General features: G+C 42.0%; 1 protein-coding gene across 6 annotated transcripts in view; it reads left to right on the top strand.

The window, feature by feature from the left end:
- DNAH14 (dynein axonemal heavy chain 14) overlaps positions 1-22,071 on the top strand; it is a 324,348-nt gene that overhangs the window by 173,266 nt on the left and 129,011 nt on the right. For all 6 annotated transcript variants that reach the window (XR_008293043.1, XR_008293044.1, XM_053209129.1 and 3 more), the window contains 3 exons: positions 9,929-10,013; positions 11,134-11,363; positions 19,414-19,530. Coding sequence is in view for 4 of the 6 variants with exons in the window: in XM_053209129.1 (XP_053065104.1) it covers positions 9,929-10,013; positions 11,134-11,363; positions 19,414-19,530 (432 nt within the window). In the remaining 2 variants the exon portion in view is untranslated. The remainder of the gene's footprint in view (positions 1-9,928; positions 10,014-11,133; positions 11,364-19,413; positions 19,531-22,071) is intronic.

Below are 22,071 nucleotides of genomic sequence, written 5' to 3'. Positions count from 1 at the left end.
GCTCAGCTGTGGTTAGCTCTTATTAGGATAGTTTTTCTCCACGCTTGTGTGTTTGTGTCTGACTGATTTGCCACATTAATGAGATTCAGTAAATTGGAAAACCTATTTGAGATGGATAATTTTGAAGTGAAATATAAATTTTCCCAAGTGATCTTTAAAAAAGGAAAAATCTGATAGAAAGTTGAATTTTTTTAACATTTATTTTTGAGAGAGAGAGAGAGAGGGAGGGAGACACAGAATCCGAAGCAGGCTCCAGCCTCCAGGCTGTCAGCACAGAGCCCGATGCAGGGCTTGAACTCACGAACGGTGAGATCATGACCTGAGCCGAAGTCGTACGCTTAACTGACTGAGCCATTCAGGTGCCCTGAAAGTTGAATTTTTAAAAGCCTTCTCCCACCCTCCCAAAAATACTGAGCCAAGCTCATTAAATTTTGTTGGTAAATTTCACCAAGCTTTTGCAGAACAAATTATCTTTATAGAATCTGTTCAAAAGAATAGAAAAAGAAGGAAAGCTACACAAGTTGTTTTATGAAGTTCGTATGCAGTTGATGCCCAAACCAGACAAGGTGATACGGAATGGACAATTATAGACCAAGTCTGTTCATAAATGTGGATGCTGCGATTATAAAAAAAATACTAGAAAACTAGGGGGACTAAAGATACACCACGACAAAGTAGCTTTGCCTTCAGCATGTAAGAATGATTTAACGTGACAGTTATCTATCAGAATAACTTGCCAAATAAGCCTATCAAAAGAAAGAAACTCATTATTTCAATAAATGGGAAATGCATTTAAATAACATTGTACAACTTATATGTTAAAAGACACTTGGTGGGGTGCCTGGGTGGCTCAGTTAATGGACTTCAGCTCAGGTCATGATCTCACAGTTTGTGGGTTCAAGCCCCGCATTGGGCTATGTGCTGACAGCTCAGGGCCTGGAGCCTGCTTTCAGATTCCCTCTCTCTGGAGCCCCCCCCCCCCCAAAAAAAAAAAAAATAAACATTAAAAAAATAATAAAAGATACTTGGCAATCCAAAAAAAGATAACTTACTTTTTTTTTTTTTTTTTAATGTTTATGTATTTTTGAGAGAGACAGAGACAGAGTGTGAACGGGGCAGGGGCAGAGAGAAAGGGAGACAGAATCCGGAGCAGGCTCCAGGCTCTGAGCAAGCTGTCAGCACGGAGCCTGATCCGGGGCTCAAACCCACAAACCGCGAGATCATAACCTGAGCCGAAGTCGGACACTCAACCGACTGAGCCACCCAGGCGCCCCAGAAAGATAACTTTCTTAACTCTTCGCTTTTTCTATTAAAAACCTACAGTAAACATTTTCAGCAGTAATCATTAGATGCATTCCAATCGATTCAGAACCTTGGGAGTTTCTTGGGTGAATCTGAAACTGGCACCCACACCTGGAGGGTGAGGAGAGACCAAAGAAAGAGGCAGACTAATCCAGATTGGGAGCTGGCAGGGTTTTCTTTTTTGTAATTGAAGCAGAGTTAACAGACAGCATTGTTAGTTTTGGGTGCAGTACAGTGATTCAACCTTTCCCCACCTCACCCTGTGCTCAGCATGACGGGTGTTCTCTTAGTTCCCTTCACCTGTTCCACCCACCCCCCACCCAGCTCCCCTCCGGCAACCACCAGTTTGTTCTCTGTTTTTAAGGGTCTGGGGTGTTTTTGTTTTTTGTTTTTTGTTTGTCTCTGTCTTCGTTCATTTGTTTTGTTTCTTAAATTCCATGTATGCTCAAAATCATATGGTATTTGTCTTCCTGACTGATTTCACTTAGGATGATGCCTTCTGGGTCCCTCCATGTCATTCCAAATGGCAAGATTTCATTCTTTTTCATGGCTCAGTAACATCCCATCACGCACGCACACACACACACACACACACACACACACACCCCACTTCTTTATCCATTCATCTGTTTTTTGTAAGTTTTTACTTAAATTTCAGATAGTGAACATACAGTGTTATATTAGTTTCGGGTGCACAGCACAGTGATCCAACACTTCCCTGCATCACCCGGTGCTCATCACAACAAGTGCCCTCCTTAATCCCCATGTCCTATCTCCCCCGTCCCCCACCACCTCCCCTCTGGTGACTGTAAGTGTGTTCTCTAGAGTTAAGAGTCTGTTTGTTGGTTTGCCTCTCTCTCTCTTTTTTCCTTTTGCTCATTTGTTTTGTTTCTTAAATTCCACATATGAGTGAAATCATATGGTATTTGTCTTTCTCTGACTTATTTTGCTTAGCATCATACTCCCTAGCTCTGTCCACATGATTGCAAATGGCAAGATTTCATTCTTTTTATGGCTGAACAATATCCCATTGTATATATACACACCACATCCTCTTTATCCATTCATCAGTCACTGGACACTTGGGCTATTTCCATAATTTGGTTATTGTAGATAGCGCTGCTATAAACATAGGGGTGTATGTATCCCTTTGAATTAATATTTTTGTATCCTTTGGGTAAATACCTAGTAGTGCAATTGTTGGGTCATAGGGTAGTTCTATTTTTAACTTTTCAAGGAAACTCCACACTGTTTTCCAGAGTGGCTGCACCAGTTTGCATTCCTACCAAAAGTGCAAAAGTGTTCCCCTTTCTCCGCATCCTCACCAACATCTGTCCTTGCCTGAGTTGTTAATTTTAGCCATTCTGACAGGTGTGAGGTGGTATCTCCTCATGGTTTTGATCTGCATTTTCCTGATGATGAGTGATGTTGAGCATCTTTCCATGTGTGTGTTGGCCATCTGGATGTCGTCCTTGGAAAAAATGTCTGCTTATGTCTTCTGCCCATTTTTAATTGGATTATTTGTTTTTTGGGTATTGAGTTAGATCAGTTTTTTATATATTTTGGATACTAACCCTTTATTTGCAAATATCTTCTCCCATTCTGTAGGTCACCTTTTAGTTTCATTGATTGTTTCCTTCTCTGTGGAGAAGCTTTTTATCTTGATAACCCAATGGATTATTTTTGCTTTTGTTTCCCTTGCCTTAGGAGACTTATCTAGAAATAAGTTGCTACAGCTGAGGTCAAAGAGGTTACCAACTATGTTTTCCTCTAGGATTTCTATGGTTTCATGTCTCACACTTATGTCTTTCATCTATTTTGAATTTATGTTGGTGTAGCTCCATTCTTTTGCATGTAGCTGTCCAGTTTTCCCAACACCATTTGTTAAAGAGAGTGTCTTTTTTCCATTGGATATTCTTTCCTGCTGTGTCAAAGATTAACTGACCATAGCATTGTGGATTCATTTCTGGGTTTTCTGTTTCATTCCACTGATTTATGGATGGACACTTGGGTTGTTTCCGTATCTTGGCTATCATAAATAACGCTGCAAGAAACATACGGATGCTATATCTTTTTGAATTCGTGTTTTCAGTTCTCTTTAGGTGAATAGCCAGTAGTGGACTTCTGTTTTCAATTTTTTGAGGAACCTCCCTACTGTTTTCTACAGTGGCTGCACCAGTTTGCACCCACAGCCGTCCAGCACAGACCTCATCTGTCAGTTTCCTTGCGTATAAAAACCGCCTGCTTCTGCTGCTACAGTTCAGTAAGCTAGGGAACTAAGAGATGACGTTTGTCTTGGGCAGCTATGGGTAGGTCTCCACACCTGCTTTCCAGAGTTTTAAAAGTTTATGTGGAGGCTTAATGAGGTTTGGTAACGTACATAGTCCAGATGGTGTCAACACGTTGCTGTCTCAAGGCCGCGTCCTTGAAATGGCTCCGAGTGGAGGAAGCGGGCAGAACATCCATCCCCAGGACAAGGGAGGGGAAGGAACCTCTGATTACCTCCATCTAGCGTAGAGGTCACCAGCAGTCATGTCTTCTCGATGACTTCCTTCACCATTTTATCTCCTGTGATGGGTTTTTACAATCTTAATTGCTCCCTCTTCCACAATGTGCCCTGAGTGGTCAGCATGGGGTCTCAGCAGTGTGGAGATGGCTCGTTTGGTGGTTATCTGGCTGCACTGGGGCAGGTACCACAGCAACAATACAGGCACATTCAGGAGAAGACACAGATGAAGATCATGATTCCCAAAATAAGCAACAATGTTTGTTTCCATTCAGAGCCCCGTGATCCAAACCGCTGATTTATCAAGTGCCCTAGGTTGGGGCTGGGATCATTAACACCTTCACTTGTGGGTTCATGTGACTTAATAAATATGATACATTAACAGACTCATCAGGTATGAACGCATAACATTTTGCTTGTATAATAGTACGGGGGCCTCCTGGTTAGACAGTAATCATGGCCAAGGCCATCTTATTTTGTAAGACAGCTTTTCTCATTAGAGATATTTTTGGATTCAGTAAAGATGGGCTTTGTTGGCTCTCATGTGAGGCTTGCCGAACGGATCTGGTGGCTTCTGTGTGTGCTGTGGTGCCCTCCAGGCCGGTGGAGGAAACAAAGGTGGCAGCCATGCGAAAACAGGATGTGCCCACCTTGCCTTGGGGAGGGAGAGGTCGACAGCTTTAGAAACCTGACTTGGTTGTGCATACCACACCTGTTGGCCAGGGGCGGGAACTCCTCTGTTCCAGCGGGATGACTCATTGCAAGTTCTAGGAGATAATGTCTTCCCAGGCATGATGGGGCTTGGATGTGTCCTGTGATTTTACGTCTTTGTGCTACTGGGTGTTTGGGCTGGGGTCCCCAGTCTGGCCCATGGGGCAATGGACTCTGACTATTCACACGTCTTAAAGCCTGGGGCGGTACTTCAGTCTACCCGGCCAAGGAGATCTTACTCGTTAGTAATTCAGTCTGCTGCTTTATATTTTTTTCAGTGAACCTTTCTGCTTGCAGAAGATACTGGAAGGTGCATCCTCCATTTAGTGTGGTGTTCTTTTGCCTCATCTTGTATATCATGACCTTTAAAATGTGGCCCTCAGTCATTGTTCTGTTCAACAAGGGCATTGGTATATGGGGCTCAGCTTCTTTAGTCCCCTCACGACAATAGCCGGGCTTGCATAGCAGTAGGGGAAAGCTTGGGTTAGACCCGATGTGGCGTCCAGACCAAATAGGACATGTTTAGAACCCTCGCTCAGAGGGAGGAGTTCAACATAACCAATGTGTTAATTCTTGATACCAAAGCTTATTTTTCTTTAGGCCAATTAAATAGAGATCTTTTATAAATTAATTTTGACAATATTATCTGGAGGTACAAAAATGTTATTTATAGAGAGCATATACCCATACACATACATACACACCCAGACAGCTACAGAGACCCTATAGCTTTAATAATAAAATGTACCCAGGAATCTGGTAAAACCCACTAGTTTATAAATAACAGTTGAGCTCAGACCGTGTCTGTGGCAGATGGGGCAAGTTAAGGTTTCCCGACCGAATGGCCAGAGTGTTTTACTGGTATTCGCGGGGAAGACTTAAGGTTTGTGTTTGCCCTTGATGAGTTTCCTCCTGGAGGCTGAGGCCTGGATGTGGGGGAGAAGCTTGTACTGCCCCCTGTATCCACCCTTCTGTTCCTGTCTCAGGTGCGCAGGGGCGGCGTCTTAGTTCTCTCGTGGGGTAATCACATTTTAAAGACATGATCAGATTTCCATTTTCAAGGGACAGAGAGAAAATGTAAGTTTTCCTCCTAGGACTTTTGGGGTGTACTTCTGTATTGGCAGACGTCCGGGGTAGTCGCTGTTTAAAATCTGTCTTCATATTAGGGTCAGATGACATGGGGCACTTCATCTGCTTCTTTGTCCAGCCGAACATCCTCCCCTCTGCTGTCCTCATTTTGTCCGTGATTCCCCCTCTTAGAGTCCCCATCAGGATTTGTCCGAGGGCTCAGGCCCTGACGTGTGGCACTTGGGCCCTCCTCGTTCCGTAAAACCAGCAGACGGAAGGGGGGCAGACAGGTGCACATCTCGTTCTCACCTCGGTTCTTCTCACTTCCTAACCCGAACTCCAGACCCCGCTCGGGCGTCAGTGGCCAGCCCCTCACGGCAGCCACCAGTGCCCTTCTCTGCTGCGCCGTGCTACCGTGTGTCCTCAGCTCACATCCGACTCAGGGGCCATCCCTCCCTGTGCAGAGGTTCGTGGCTAGCCTGGGACTTCCCCTCGTGGATGCCTTGTTCCCAAGTCAAGTTTCTTTTGTCCCCTGACAGTTGTAGGTTTGCTTCCCGGATGGAGTTCAAATTGGCCCCTATACGCGGAGGCAGGGAGACACCCAAGAGGCCACTCCAGGTTGTAGGTGGCTGTGGCGGTCAGCAAGAGAGCCTACATACAAGGCTCGTCTTGAAGGACTGCAAGATGAGCGGATCCCCGCACCCACACACAAGAATCTTAAAAGCTTATACAGAGACCTTAGCGGGATTCAGTCATCCTATTCATTCAGGGTGTTCTCGACAACACGTTGCTCTCTCGAGACCACATTCTTGGAATGGCTCCTGGCGTTGGAACAGTGGGCAACACGTGCACTCCAACGACGGGAGAGGGGTAACAAATGTCCAGTTGCCTGGGTCCAGCTTGTGGCCCAGCCGCGGTCACGTCCTCTCAATGGCCTCCTCTAACAATTCTGTTAATGCTGCGTTTACTCCTGTTACTATTCACCATGGTCTTGGGGGTGCTAATCAATGTAGCAATAGTTAGAGGGGAAAAAGGAGGTTTCTGAGAAGTAAAAAGGAAGAGGGGCATCTGGCTGGCTCCGTCCGTTAAGTGTCTGACTCTTGATTTTGGCCAAGGTCACGCATGAACTCAAGGCTTATGAGTTTGACCCCACATCGGACTCCAAGCTGGCAGTACAGACCCTGCTTGGGATTCTCTCTCTCTCTCTCTCTCTGCCCCTCCCTCGCTCATGCTCCCTCTCAAAAATAAACATTAAAAAAACAGAAAGAGACAAAACTATTACTGTATGCAGAGGCTATAGTCCTATTCATTATATAAAAAAAAAAAAAACAGAAAAATCAGCAGTTGATTAGAATTGGAGATTACAGCGAAGTCACCAGATGTTAAATCAGTGGGCAAACATCAGTAGTGTACTTACCACCAAGTTTCATAAAAATATCCTTCTATATTTTATAACCTGGTTATGAAATATATTTTGTTATAACCTATATTTTTTAACCTTGTTAGAGTTTTATTTTTAGCTTAAATTATCAACAGTGTAAAAAGAAAACCTCAGACTGGGAGAAATTATTTTCAAATCACATTATCTGCTAAAGAGTTAATATCCAGAATATATAAGGAATTCCTGCAACTTAACAAAAACCCAAACAACCTAATTGTTTATTTATTTATTTTGAGAGAAAGAAAACAGGGGGGAGGGGCAGACAGAGAGGGGTGCAGAGGACCTGAAGCAGGCTCCGAACTGTCAGCACTGAGCCCGAGGTGGGGCTCGAACTCATGAACCGTGAGATCGTGACCCGAGCCGAAGTCAGACACTTAACCCACTGAGCCACCCGAGCACCCCAAACAACCTAATTTAAAAGTAGGTGAAAGACCTGAATAGACATTTCTCCAAAGAAAATATGCAAATGGCCAACAAGCAAATGAAAAATGCCCAACATCACTAATTACTAAAGAAATGCATGAAGGCAAAACCACAGTGAGATACCACTTCATAGCCACTAGGATGGCCATTATAAAATTTTTTGAAAATCAGAAGATAACAGATTGGGGCATGGATGTGGAGAAATTGGAAGTCTTGTGCACTGTTGATGACCATGTAGAATGAGGCAGCCACTATGGAGAACGGTATGGCTGTTCCTAAACAGATTGGACATAAAATTATCACTTGACCCAACAATTCCACTTCTGAGTATATATGCAAAAGACCTGAAGCAAGGACTTGAACAGGTATTTGCACACCCGTGTTCACAACAGTGCGATTCATAATAGCCCAAAGGTGGAAACCACCCAGCGGTCTCTTGACAGAAGAATGGATATTCTTCAGCCACAAAAAGGAATTCTGACACATGCTACAACATGGATGACCCTGGGGGACAGTATACTAAGTAAAATAAGCAAGTGACAAAAGGACACAATTGTATGAATCCACTTATATGAGGTACCTGGAAAAGGCAAATGCATGGGGACAGAAAGTAGACTAGCGATTACCAGGGTCTCGGGAGAAAAGGGAATGGGGAGTTGTTGTGTAAAGGGTGTAGAGTTTTAGTATGAGATGATGGAAAGTTCTAGATATGGATGGTGGAGATGGTTGTGCAAAGCCATAAACGTACATAATGCCATTGACCTGTACAGTTAGTGGTCAAAATGGTCAATTTTATGGTATATATTTTACCTAATAAAAAGAGTTTTTTAAATTATTCCCCCAAATTTTTCAGGACTTTATATAAACCCTCAAATATGCAGTGGCATTCCTCCCATCATAGACCATTCCACACCCTACAATGTATGCGTATATGGAGGATTCTTCCTCCACATTTTCAGCTAACCTATCGACCGAGACAGGATAGAGGGGGGAGCAGATGTAGAAGTTACCCGAGTCCGGGGATCTTTTCACAACTACTAAAATTTCCAATACATAAAATTCTTAAGAAAATGTTTAACCTTACAGATCGTGAAAGGAACATTTCTTTGAAAATCGCATACAATTTTCATCTAATAAGAGATTTTTGAATGAAGAAAACACACCGATAGCTAAATGTATTCACCTATAAACGCTCACAGAAGCTATTTGAGATATAAATTGATTCAGCCTTTCTTAGTGAACCATCTGGCAATATATGTTAAAAATATGGGGTGCTTGGGTGGCTCAGTCGGTTGAGCGTCCGACTTCAGCTCAGTTCATGATCTCACGGTTCGAGAGTTGGAGCCCCGCGTCGGGCTCTGTGCTGGCAGCTCAGAGCCCAGGGCCTGCTTCGGATTCTGTGTCTCCCCCTCTCTCTGCCCCTGCCCCTGCTCACACTCTGTCTCTCTCTCTCTCAACAATAAATAAACGTTAAAAAAAATTTTTTTTTGAATAGCAAAATACTCTGCCCTAGAATCTCTTATTCTAAGAATTCATTATAAAGAAGTAATAACTGAAGTATATAGATTTATGCACAAGGAGCTTTATTTATAGCAGAATTATTTATAATCATAAAACAGCAAGAATCTGAATTCCATCAGCAGGAGAAGGACTTCCTGGACTATGGTGTGGCAATGTCACATTTCACTGGAAAGACATGAAGACGAACTTAAAAAGCAGGATGAGAAGCCAACCCTCTTTCTAACTTTTGATTTGAGCTTAGATGTTAAAGTATTGTATTTAAAAATACTAGAATGACATTGTATTAAATGCCATCATGACATGCATGAGCATTTAATCATCGTTACCCACGTGTGGTGGAATCGTAGAATGGCAGGTTCTACAAGAAGCCTGTATTATGTCAGTATACAGAAAACAAACATCATAACAACAAAAGTAAGCTAAAGGGAGGAAGAAATAATCGCTCACTCTTTGTGCTCCTGCATGGTGTGCGTGACGGGGACGAGACAGGTGGGTGGCGGGAGATGGAAGGAAACCAACACCCCGTCCCCCTGCTGAAGATGCACCTGTTTGCTGTTTGTTTCAGCGAATTTAAATCTGTTGTTTGAAAGCGTCCTTCTCTTCATCAGGACCCATGTATTATTTAGTTTGTCACATGCACCACATTACCTGAATGTTCTAGGGTTTCGTGTTAGAACAGTCAAACTTACAGAAAAGTTGCTAGAATAGAATGACGAAGTATGTAGATGTACGCTTCAAATAAGTAAGAAGCATTTCAGACAATGGCAGGTCTGTTCCCTGCTCCTCTTTCCTTCGAAAGGTAGCTCACACTCTGGTCTGATGGGTAGCTGTATGTGCAAGAAAAACCTCTGTGACAGTTCAGAAATGAAACAGTGTTGAATGTTAAACCTCGCTAATTAACCAGGTAAATTCTGGGTCTATTGTTCACTGCGGAAAAATACTCTTCCCTTTTTAAGGTGACGATTGGAAGGACGTTTCAACTGGGGAGAAAAATTCTCCACGTGCAAAAGTTTCTGCCAAATTCAAGAATACAGAAGAGAGGTCAGTTATTCATTCAGCAGACATGGTTAAGTACCTTCTGGGTGCCAGACACTCAAATAAGCACAGAATTACTAGGCAATAAACCTGTACCAGTTCTGGAAAGAAGGGGTCGTGTTTGTTTTGTCTGGAATAGCTGATACACAGTAGGAATTCAGTAAACATTCTCTAAATGAACTGTTTCACAGGACTGGAAATTTTAAATACCGTTGTGTATGTGTACTGTAGAAGAATGTTTGCCAATACACTTCGGTTCAGTGATCTGTTTCTAGGATTTTCATAATTTGTAAATAATTTTATGATAATGCCAAATCCTGAACTATTTTACATGCCTTGAAATCAGGCCCAAGCCCCTGATTCAGCTCCATCACCTTCGGCCCGGTTTCTGTAGAATTTCAGGGTCCACAGACCAGGGTGACCCCGTCAGCCCAGACTGGACGAGACTCTCCCCACACTTACAGCACCTGCCACTAGCCAGGTTGAAGTAAATCAGGCCCTAGGATTTGGTTGAGAGGAGACCGTATGAGCAACTATTCATTTGCTTGTGTATATCTACATAAAATGGAAAAATACCAGATCCTCTCCCAAAAGATAGGTAAATCTCAGCTAATAACTTGACCTAAAATAGAAGTGAATCACGTGTACTAAATCAGTGAAATAAAGGTTGACTACAAATCTCTTACACTAATGGTACTTTAAAAATAGTGACAGTATTGGGGCGCCTGGGTGGCTCAGTTGGTTAAGTGTCCAACTTCGGCTCAGGTTATGATCTTACGGTTCGTGAGTTCAAGCCTAGCATTGGGCTCTGTGCTGACACCTCAGAGCCTGGAGCCTGCTTCAGATTCTCTGTGTCTCTCTCTCTCTGCCCCTCCCTCATTCACGCTCTCTCTCTCTCTCTCTCTGTCTCAAAAATAAACATTAAGAAAAATTGAAAAAAAATATTAACAGTATATAATCTACATGACTTAGCAAAGAAGATTCCACATTAACCTTAAAACATTTATGTCAATACCTAACTGTATCCTAACGTTTAATAATGAGACTTGGACATGAAATTGAAATACATCACTGAACTTTCTTCTAAAAATGTTAACCTTCGTCCTTCCACATGCATCTACCCCAGAGCTGAAAGTACATGGTATCTGGAAAAGAATCCTGATAAATTGAAAGTAGTGATTCAGAAGCTCTTCATGTTTGCATTTACGTGGGCGTTTGGAGGCGTTTTACAGCATGAAAGTGACCTTGAAGGTGAGACGGTGCTGTATCGGAGCTGTGATCCCAGTTCAGCCGCCAGAGTCACTTATGGCTTCGACAATCTCGTCCGCAAACTGTTTGAAAATAACCCACAAGTAGGTAAGTTCTGGGCGGTGTTCGGGGGAAACAGTCGTAATTATGCTCACTTTAGAATGTTAGTTTGAAACTCCGTATGGTTGGGCTCATATTAAAATGCCCATCTTGGAACTGGAGAGTGTGATGCTAAGTGAAATAAGCCATACAGAGAAAGACAGATACCATATGTTTTCACTCTTATGTGGATCCTGAGAAACTTAACAGAAACCCATGGGGGAGGGGAAGGGGAAAAAAAAAAAAAAGAGGTTAGAGTGGGAGAGAGCCAAAGCATAAGAGACTCTTAAAAACTGAGAACAAACTGAGGGTTGATGGGGGGTGGGAGGGAGGGAAGGGTGGGTGATGGGTATTGAGGAGGGCACCTGTTGGGATGAGCACTGGGTGTTGTATGGAAGCCAATTTGACAATAAATTTCATATATTGAAAATAAAATAAAATAAAATAAAATGCCCATCCTTGCAAATGTGAGGTGAAAGGCAAAACGTTAATATCCACACTCCAGCCCCGTCCTCCCAGGAAATGAGGTAGAAGGAAATTAGATTCCGGGCTGCTTCTGGTTTCCCAGGAAGCTGTAATGCAAGGAAAGCAGAAGAACAGAGGTAGCGCCTCAAAACCGTGACCTCAGCCCCGCTGAGCCCTTCGGCTGAACAGCTGGGTCTGTATTCTCCACAGCATCTCCCAGCGGGAACTTCTGCAGAAGGAAATACCTGTTTCATATGGTTTTATTTTATTTTTTAACGTATGTTTAATGTTTATTTATTTATTTAGAGAGAATGAGCAGGGGAAGGGCAGAGAGGGGGGAGAAACAGAGAATCCCAAGCAGGCTCCACACCATCAGTGCAGAGCCCGACGCAGGGCTCGAACCCATGAACCGTGAGATCGTGACCTGAGCCGAAATCAAGAGTCAGACTCTTAACTGACTGAGCCACCCAGGCACCCCATATTTAAAGACTAACATTTTAAAAATTATCTTAGGAGGACTTAGGTTTCTTTATTGTGTATGTTTTTTGCATCAGTTCTAACAAATGGAATCTATCCTAACGTTCTGAAACAGTCACCCTTGCCAATTAGCTGTTGTCGATTAAAGGGACCTGGAGAAGACAAAGACTCCATTGGTTCAGGTGCCCGAAAGGCCCAAATACTGAACGTGAATATATTTAGAAGAACTTTGTTAGATAAAGATGAGAGAGAAAAAAAAAAAAAAATGACCAGAAGAACAAATTCTACTACTTTGTGTGATGTAACTCTTAAAGCATCCTTTTGAAGTTATTTCTAAAAGTTCTGTTTAAGACGTCTGGATCGCAAAGTTTTATGTTATTTCCTATGGAAATTAACTTTTAATGTCAAAGCATGGCATGTTAATTTGTCGTCAAACTCTGTGATTCGACTTGATGCCGCTAACTCTTATGGTGTATAAACTGCCCTCAGTTCCATTGTTTCCTCTCCCTGTGAGCCTGAAGACAAGACCATAAGTTACACATTATCTTAGATTGTTGATCTCAAAATGATGAATATGAAATTCTGTTCTGTGATCTGAAGCACCAGTGGAAAAGCTAGCCTGGGACGAGCATGTATGAAGGCAAGGAAGGAGAGGCAGGTGGTAGCAGTTGTACAAAGTACAAGACCATCAGAGTGGAAATGAGAGGAGGAGACAGCCCACAGACCTCCCACTTGTAATCATCCCGTGACCAAAATTGTAAAACACAAAACAATACCAGCAAAGTCACCCATCATTATATTAACTCATTCCAGATGAAAGTATCGGATCCTAACAGAGACTTTAATGTGAATGTGTTTAGGGTTCTCTAAAAGATAAGGAAATGGCATCTGTTTTTACATAAATAAGCAATTATGAAGCAAAAACAAACAAACAAAAACAAGTAGAAATGAACAAACATGTGGCTATGAAAAAGGACCAAATAGAAATTCTACCCTTGGCATCACTAGAGAAAGAATTAGTAAATAGAAACCTAGAGACAAGTCTTCGAGTTTTCCTCATATTGACTTTGTGTATTTCTTACTAAGCTTAGTTGTAAGTATTTCATCTTTTTTTCCTTTGGTTTTAGGTTTGCCATTCTAAATGGTAGCACTTAAAAGTGCTTCCCCAGTAAGTGTGGTCCTGGTTTTGTTATTGTGTCCGCCCTCTTCTCATTTTTAGGAGCTGTATTTGGTTCCTTTGTTTCAAATAGGCTTTGTCACTTTTTCATAGTTTCTCATTCTTTTTAGGTCTTTTCAAGCTTACTTTTATTTCTTTAAATGTAGCAAGCATGGCCGTCTTAGATTATGCACCCGATCGTTCCAGTCATTCAAGTCTTATTAATTTATGGCTGTTCCTTTGTTTCTGCTCATTACCTTTAACTGATGATTAAATGTGAAAAAACTATCTGTAGGAATAATTTACGGTTGAGGCTAACAGTTCCATTCTGTGGAAAGTGTACCCGCTGCAGCCGTCACAGCTAAAGATCATCAGTGCATGTTACCCTTAGGGCAGAATTAGGTGAGGGGCAGGCTCGTTCCCTAACCAGAAACCGTTTCCTCACAAACTAGCTCTTAGTTGCAGGAGATAAAAACAACAGGGAAAGAAGGCAAAGAACGGATGTTACAATGAACCCCCTTGCAGAATAGTGGCTTCCCGGAGATTCCCACATCTCACCCCTTGGACCCTGTGAATATGCTGTCTCATAACAAGAGGGAGTTTATGGATGTGATGAAGTGAAGGATCCTGAGATGGGAAGATTATCCTGGGTTACTTTACGGGGGGCCAATCTCGTCACAGGAGTCCTTTCCGATGCAAGAGGGAGGCGGAAGAGTCCAAGAAGCGGGTGTGAGGATGTAAGTGGATGGCTGAAGAGATGGGCAGTTGCCGGCTTTGAAGATGGAGGCGGGGGCCACGAGCCACGGACAGCAGGTGGCCTCCCAAAACTGGAAAGGGAAAGAGCGGGATTCTCCTCGAGAGCCTCCAGAGGAACAGAGTCCTGCCAACACTCTGATTTTAGCCCAGTGAAAACGGGTTGGACTCCTGACCTCTAGGACTGAAAGAGAGTAAGTCTGTGTTGTTTTAAGACCCCTAAGTTTGTGGTGATTTGTTACAGCAGCAATAGGAAACTTACACAAAGGCATTTTTAGCCTGAACTCCTGCTTTCTTTGCTTGATAGATATGCAGATAATGCAGAAGTGAAATCAACATGTGTACATTTGTTGGTACAATAGACGCATTTCTCAGCTCTTTACTTGTGTCACCCTTCCCTTGGCGGCACAGCCCAGTGCCAGGAGGGGAAAGTGAGGGCGTGTGTGTGAGCAGCCAGCTTCTCGGTTGTGCGGGACCCTCCCAGGGAGGCCCATTTCCCGTTAGCCCCACACAAAGGACTGAGTTGTGAACTATTGAGCGTGAGGCAGTGAGTGGCTGGGAGAACAGCAGTCAGGATTCAGAATGGAGCATACGAAAGGGACACGAATCCTGCTGAACAGCTTGAGGACTCCAGGGAGCTCTACCCATGAGCTGCTGGGGACACCTTGCCTGAGGATCCCCTGAACTGGCCCATGGGCACCCGAACACTGCATGAGCCTCACCCATAAACACCCTCATCCGGTGGCCAGCACCCCGTGTGCACCACAGAAGGGAACTTTTTCAGATGGCTGGTACAAAACTAGCCCAGCTGCAGGATTGGGAGAAATCACACGCAAATACAGCACCCAACGACCACCTTAGGGAAAGCAACAGCGAGGCTGTCGGTGCCCCGCCTGGCCAGGCAGGATGGAGAGAAGGCATACATGCCCAAAAATTACCCAACTGGAGAGAACCAGAAGAGTGCAGCAAGCGTTGCCATAGAAAATACTGAGAAAGCCTCAGAATCCTCAATGGGTCGAAGGGAGTTTTTTCTCTCCCACAGCCAGTTAGTAAAGACTGGAGGAAACTGCATCATCAAATGTGGAGACTGCAGTGAAGGACTTCAATGAGCATGAAAAGTCAAGGACACATGGCAGCCAAAGAAGTGCAGTATTTTTATAGTAACTGGCCCCAAAGAAACAGAGGTCTGTGGTTTTCCCAGTAAAGAATTTAAAATACTTGTTTTGAGGAAGCCCAGTGAGCTAAAAAGAAAATACTGGAAGATGATTCAATGAAATCAGGAAAACAAAATAAGAACTTTAACATGAACAAAATAAGAAATTTAACGGAGATAGGAATCATAAATAAGAACCAAACACAAGTGGTGGAGCTGGAGAGCACAATGAATGAAACAGAACATCAACCAGACTGGATCAAGCAGAAGAAAGAACCTCTAAGACAGAAAGCAGGTCATTTGAAATTATCCACTCATAGGAGAACAAAGAGAAAAGAATGAAGAAAGCCTGTGAAATATGGGATATCATTAATTTTTAAAACTCTACACATTACTGGGGTCCCAGAAGGAGAAGAGAGGGAGAGAGGGGCAAAGGCTTAAAGGAATTATGGTAGAGAACTGACTGAATCCAGGGAGAGATTTAGATACCCGTTACATGAATTTCAGAGGTCCTCCAATAATTTCAACCCAAGAATCTTCTCAGACACCTTATAAACTATCTAAAGAAAGATAATTTGAAAATAGGCAAGGGAAAAAATTGCCCACCTACAGGGAATACCATAAGGCTCAGCAAATTTCTTGGCACAGACCTTGCACACCAGGACAGAGTAGGATGATATATTCAGCGTGCTGAAAGAAAAAAAAACCTGCCAACCAAGAATACTTCACCCCACAGAGTTGTCCTTCAGAAATGAAGGAGGGATGAAGACTCTCCCACACAAAAGCTGGGGAGTTCATCACCACTAGACCTGCCTTACAAAAAATGCTAAAAGGAGCTTTTCAAATTGAAATGAGGAAGGATGTTAATTAATGAGGAAGGATGTAACAGGAGAACACGTGAAATTATAAAAAACATTGGTAAAGGTTAGTATATAGTCAAATGTTCTAATATTGTAACATGTCGGTCTGTGAATCACTTAACTCTAGTACAAAAATTAAAAGATAAAAACATTAAAAACTACTGTAGCTCCAGTAATAAAGAGAAGTAAACTGTGACATGAATAGCATAAAATAGGAGGAGGGGTAAAAGAGTTTTTGCATGTGACTGAAATGAGCTTGTTATCAGCTTAAAAGACTATTATAGCTATAAGACATTGTATGCAAATGTCATGGTAACCACCAAAACCAAAACCAAAAACCAAAAACCAACTGTAGATACACAAGAGATAAAGAAGGAAATTCAAGCACACCACTAAGGAAAATCATCAGTTCACAAAGGAAGGCAGGAAGAGAGGAAGAGGGAACAAGGGAACTATAAAAGACTGAGTAGACAAAACAGTCCTGTTTTGGCAGAAGGACAAAGCTGAAGGCATCACACCCCCTTATATCAGACTGTATTACAAAGCTATAAAAGTCAAAACAGCATGATGCTGGCACTGAACACAGACGCATGGACCGATGGAACAGAACAGAGAGTCCAGAAACAAGCCCGTGCTTATATAGCCAACCAATTTTTGACAAAGGCACCAAGAAGATAGTCCCTTCAGTAAAGAGAATTGGGAAAACTGGATAATCACATGCAAACTGAATAATGAAGTCGGACCCCTATTTACACCACTGACAAAAATTAACTCAGAATGGATTAAAGACATAAATGAATCCACAGAACAGGAGAAAACACTTGCACGCCATATACATGTGTGATAAGGGGTTCATATCCAAAATATATAAGGGACTCCTACAACTCAAGAGCAAAACATAAATTTATAAATAACCCCAAACGCTCTGATTAAAAATGGCAGAGGACCTGAACAGAAGACACTTTCCCAAAGACACACAAATGACAAATAGGGCCATGAAAAGTCCAGTGTAATCATCACGTAAATGCACATGAAAACCGCAATGAGGTATTATTACCGCACATCTGTTAGAATGACTATTATTAAAATGGCAAACGACGGCAAATGTTAGGATGTAGAGAAAAGGGAATCTTGTGCACTCTTGGTGAGTATTTAAATTCACACGGCCACTGTGGAAACATTATGGGGTTGGTGCAGCCACTGTGGGAGACAATATGGAGGTGACTCAAAAAATTAGAAATAGAGCTACCGTGTGATCCAGCAATCTTATTTTGGGTGTATATCCAAAGGCAATGAATTCACTGTCTCCAAGAAATAATATTATCCCCATGTTCATTGCAGGATTATTCATAATAGCCAGGACATGGAAACAACCTAAGGGTTCATCGACAGATAAATGGATAGAGAAAATGTGATATATATAGCAAAATAAGTCAAACTGAGAAAGACAGATACTGTACGATTTCACTTATACGTGGGGCCTAAAAAAGCCACACTCCTGGAGAATAAGACGGTGGCTGCCAGGTGCCCGGCGGGTGGGGGACATGAGGAGATGTTGGTCAACGAATACAAACTTCCAATTATCAAATAATCAAAACTGGGAATGTAACGTGCAGACTGTATGTCGGAATGTCACTAAGAGAGTAGATCGTAAATGTTCTCACACGTTCACAGACAGATAATTATGTGAGGTGATGAAGTTATTAACTAACCTTGTTGTAATTTTTTCTCAATATATGTATGTATCAAATCATCCCATTGTGCACTTTAATCTTACATGATATCATTTGCCATTTATGTCTCAATAAAGATGGAAAACTAAAAATTTTTTAAATCAATACCAAGTGTTAGCATGACTATAGAGCAACAGGTGGTTTCATATACTGCTAATTGTAGGATAAAAACACAGCCACTCTGGAAAGCGGTATGAGTTTCTTAAAATGTTCAATATGCATGTACCGTATGACCCACCGTCATGCCTCTAGGTACTTATCCCAGATCAATGAAATCTTATATTCAGTCAAACCTACACACAAATATTCATGGCAGCATTATTCGTAGTTGACAATAATTGGGAAGAACTCAAGTGTTCTTTAATGGGTCAGTGGTTAAACAAACTGTGGTCCACCCACACAGTGGAATACTATTCAGCAGTGAAAGGGAATGAGCTATTGATGAAGAGTGATGAACGACAGGAATGAATCTTAAATGCATTATGTAGTGACAGAACTCAGTTTCCAAAAGGTGCATACTGTAGTTTTCCATTTCCATGACAGTTTGGATAAAGCAAATATAGAGAACAGGGGCACCTGGGTGGCTCAGTTGGTTGAGTGCCCAACTCTCCATTTTGGTTCAGGTCATGATCCTGGGGTCATGGGATCGAGCCCCACATTGGGTTCTGCACTGATAGTGCAGAGCCTGCTTGGGATGTGTTCTCTCTCTCTCTCTCTCTCTCTCTCTCTCTCTCTCTCTCAAAAAATAAATAAATAAATAGATAAAAGTAAAAAAATAATAGATCAGTGGTTACCAGGGGTTAGGACTGAATACAAAAGGGGTAGGCACAAGGGAATTTTGGGGGGTTTTAGAATTGTTCTCTTGTCTCGAATACTGTAGTGATTACAAGAATACATGCATGTGGTAAAAAAAAAAAAAACTCATAGAACTGTATACTCCCCAAAAATGAATTTTCCTGTGTATGAAAATTTTAGAAATGATTCAAAGAACTATATGAAATATTAGGACTGTTTATGAAACCATGGCTAAATGATTCTGCTTTTATTATCCTGTATTTTCCCGAATCTATTAAGAAAATGTACTAATTTTATAATGGAAAAGTGAATGTGATTTGCAAATAAGTGGCAGACTTACCTGATATATTGTTTTGACTCTACCCGTGACTGTCACTTAATAATATCCAGCACAGGGTGATAAGCAGGACGTCTGGGTAAGACCTCAAAGAGTATCACATCATGATTCACCTTGCTTTGGGGATATAAAAAAGATGTTTTTATATAATTAAAGATAAGAAGAAGAAAAAGATAGGCCTATTTTATATATTTGGATATACCCTTGGTGGACAGTTACTGTTTCTAGTTCAACAATCAGATTTTTCACACAGAGATCATATCATTAATGAAAATTCCATAAACAAACCTTTCTTACTTGGACCTGTTTATTTGTCATTTTCAAACACAGGTATCAGCCTACCAACTGGTAAGCACTCGATCTTTGGGTATTTTGTGGATTTACAGCAATGCGAATTCCTACCATGGTCAGAGTTACTTCCTAGTATTCAGACCCTCATTCAGAAAGGTAAGACTAATTCTAAGAATCATTCTCTAACTTTTCTAAAATATTGGAATTACTCTACATATAAAAGTAGATATGTTAGCAACTTTGAAGATTGATATATTCCAAGTTCGTGCGGGATCAATTTTTCCCCCCTTTTTTAAATATGATTTGTTGTCAAATTGGCTTACATACAACACCCAGTGCTCATCCCAACAAGCTCCCTCCTCGGTGCCCATCACCCACTTTCCCCTCTCCCCCACCCCCCATCCACCCTCAGTTTGTTCTCTGTATTTAAGAGTCTCTTGCGGTTTGCCTCCCTCCCTCTCTGTTTGTAACTATTTTTTTCCCCTTCCCTCCCCCATGGTCTTCTGTTAACGTTTCTCAATACCCACATATGAGTGAAAACATATGGTATGTGTCTTTCTCTGCCTGACTTATTTCACTCAGCATGATACCCTCCAGTTCCATCCACGTTGCTACAAATGGCAGGATTTCACTCTTCCTCGTTGCCAAGTAGTATTCCATTGTATATATAAACCACATCTTCTTTATCCATTCGTCAGTTGATGGACATTTAGTCTCTTTCCATAATTTGGCTATTGTTGAAAGTGCCGCTATAAACATTGGGGTACAAGTGCCCCTTGCATCAGCACTCCTGTATCCCTTGGGTAGATTCCTAGCAGTGCTGTTGCTGGGTCATAGGGTAGATCTATTTTTAATTTTTTGAGGGACCTCCACACTGTTTTCCAGAGCGGCTGCACCAGTTTGCATTCCCGCCAGCAGCGCAAGAGGGTTCCCGTTTCTCCACATCCTCGCCAGCATCTGTGGTGGAACCAGTTTAGATCTATGTTTACAAAACATGCCTTTAAACAAGTAACCACTGAATGTTGCTTTCTGAGAAACTGGAATATATTTGATTGTGTCAGGTGTGCATGGTGAAGCTGTAGTTGATTGAAGGGCGTCCTGATGGAAAATACGTATCATTTTAATTAGCTGTGATGCCTGAGAGCAGAGAAGGGGGAGGACTTCTTTTGAAAGAGAAAAAGCAGGGGAGCCTGGGAGGCTCATGTCAGTTATACGTCCCGACTTCAGCTCAGGTCATGATCTTATGGTACATGAGTTCGAGCCCCACGTCAGGCTGTCTGCTGTCAGCCCAAGCCCACTTTGGATCCTCTGTCCCCTTCTCTCTCTCTGCCTTTCCCCTGCTCACATCCTCTCTCTCTCTTTCTCTCTCAAAAATAAACATTTAAAAAAAGAAAGGACAACTGTATATGTAAGAACTACACTTGATTATAAAAGAAACTGCTAATGAGAAAAAACCAACTGCGACTTAACACCCACAACATGCTGCATGGTTTTCATTCTCCATCTTCTGCTTATACAAATAGAAAACAAAGATGTAGAAAATTGTTGTGCCGTGAGAGCTCGGTTGAAGTTGAGGCAAAGCTGCACCTACAAGAAATTCAGTAAATGCAAATGGAGTTGAATTTCTTTGACGTTAGGCTTCTCTCATCAGTGAATTTCAAAGTTTGGTTATAAGACTTTTTGATAGAAAACAGCCCGAGATACCATAATTGTAGGCATCCAGAAAGCTCTAATTTTGAACTAATTTATACAAACAGTCTGCGTATAGGATGTGGAGAAATGCTGGTACCAGATCATTTGCATAAATAGAAGCATCTTACATACCTGCTCAGTAGGTCAGGAACAGGGAAGAGTCCACCAGTATAACCAAACAACTTTAACTTGTTGGTACCATTGAAGATGCGTACCTTCAATCTGAAAATTATGTGTTCTTTAGTTTTTATTTTTTTAACAAAATACACAATATTGATCTTAAAAAGTACATTAAGTATTAGTGGGTGATTCTGTTTCTTTGAAACCTCTGAATTGTGTCTCATATGTCAAAGCAGCTAATGTTGGTTATTTTTATCCTTAACTTTTACTACTACATACAAAAATATAACAACGTCAGTGTCCGTAACTCAGTATCTTAGTGTGCCCGTTCCTATGGGAAAACAGAGGTATTTCCTCCAAACCTATGAAGATCCCACTTTCCCCGGTTCCATCTTATCCTAATTGTAGGCAACAGGCTTAGAAGAAACTGAAACCCTCTCAAGCTTTCAAACCCAAACCTGTAACAGGAATCTAAATGTCACAGCATCACAACGTCCTCTTCGATCCAGCACCATGCAAAGTAAGTTAGGGGTCCTGGTCCAGGCCAGTCTCTGGCACTCCCACAGAAAAAAAAAAAAAACCCACATTTTGTTCATACAATAATCCAGAAAGCATCTCAGAAATACCACTGGCTGTGTGAGGTGCTTTGGAAGGAAAGCACTGGAAGGCAGTTTGTCAATACATATCAAAATTATAAACCGTGTCCCACTTTGTAGTGACCCGACAACTGTGCGCATGAGAAGCTATGTGCAAAATGGTAGGCGTATATTACATAAAGTCAGCCCAAGACCGAAACCACAGTAATTATCCATTGCTGGAGCGCTGGTAAGAAAAGTACGATACATTCATCAAATAGAAGAATATTAGCTAGAAAGAAGTCTCTGT

The sequence above is a fragment of the Acinonyx jubatus genome, chromosome E4, assembly GCF_027475565.1.
Source record: "Acinonyx jubatus isolate Ajub_Pintada_27869175 chromosome E4, VMU_Ajub_asm_v1.0, whole genome shotgun sequence".
NCBI classification, from domain to species: domain Eukaryota; kingdom Metazoa; phylum Chordata; class Mammalia; order Carnivora; family Felidae; genus Acinonyx; species Acinonyx jubatus.
The sequence above is the reverse complement of the archived record's forward strand: the minus strand, read 5'-3'. Positions and strand labels throughout refer to the sequence as shown.